Source organism: Mastomys coucha, unplaced genomic scaffold, assembly GCF_008632895.1.
Source record: "Mastomys coucha isolate ucsf_1 unplaced genomic scaffold, UCSF_Mcou_1 pScaffold21, whole genome shotgun sequence".
NCBI lineage: Eukaryota > Metazoa > Chordata > Mammalia > Rodentia > Muridae > Mastomys > Mastomys coucha.
In genome coordinates, this window is record NW_022196904.1 from 94,699,822 (window position 1) to 94,700,454 (window position 633).

A 633-nucleotide genomic window follows, 5' to 3' on the forward strand; every position below is an offset into this window, starting at 1 on the left:
CTGTGGTGACCTCATATGTAGCCGTTCTTTGTGCTTCTTCCACAGTTTCTGGGGACTCACTTTTGAAATTCACTTCCATCAGGTGTTCATGTGTTTTCTTTAAGGTATTGATGAATTCAGAAAACGAGGTGATTTTGACTTCCTCTTCCTCTGACTCTGACTGATTGATCCACTGTATGATGGATTGTGCCTGAGGAAAATCTGTCACTTTGTAGACATGAGGTTCTAGAAGGCTGCACAACTGAGATTTAATAAACTGAGTTTTATAAGTGGGTGTATTTTTGCAGAAGTTGACAATGTTTATTAGAAAATTCTGCAGGTCACAATCTGTGAGGCATGTATTAATCCAAATGTTATAACTTTTTATTTTTTGACTCAATGTTTGCATAAAATCTATTAGCTTACTAAGCTGTTCTTCGGGATCTGAAACCTCCCAGCATTTCACATCCTCTAGGAAAAGCTTAGCTTCTTTTCTAGCAGTGAGAAATTCTTCTCCTTCTTGAATATGGGCAGAGAGTCCAGTCAGAACAGTGTAGTTGTCCTTTAGGCAGTTAGCCATGTGAATGGCATCCTTAAAATCAGTTCTGTGACTAGACAGGATGATGTCCCAAATAGGTACCAACTGCACTCCCC

The 633-nt window shown here is 39.3% G+C and overlaps 1 protein-coding gene across 1 annotated transcript in view; it reads right to left on the reverse strand.

Annotated features, from left to right (window-relative positions):
• LOC116101333 (interferon-induced very large GTPase 1-like) overlaps window positions 1-633 on the reverse strand; it is a 46,751-nt gene that overhangs the window by 20,067 nt on the left and 26,051 nt on the right. The window contains exon 3 of the mRNA XM_031384920.1: window positions 1-627. This exon is cut by the window's left edge and continues 1,046 nt beyond it. Coding sequence (XP_031240780.1) covers window positions 1-627 — 627 coding nt within the window. The remainder of the gene's footprint in view (window positions 628-633) is intronic.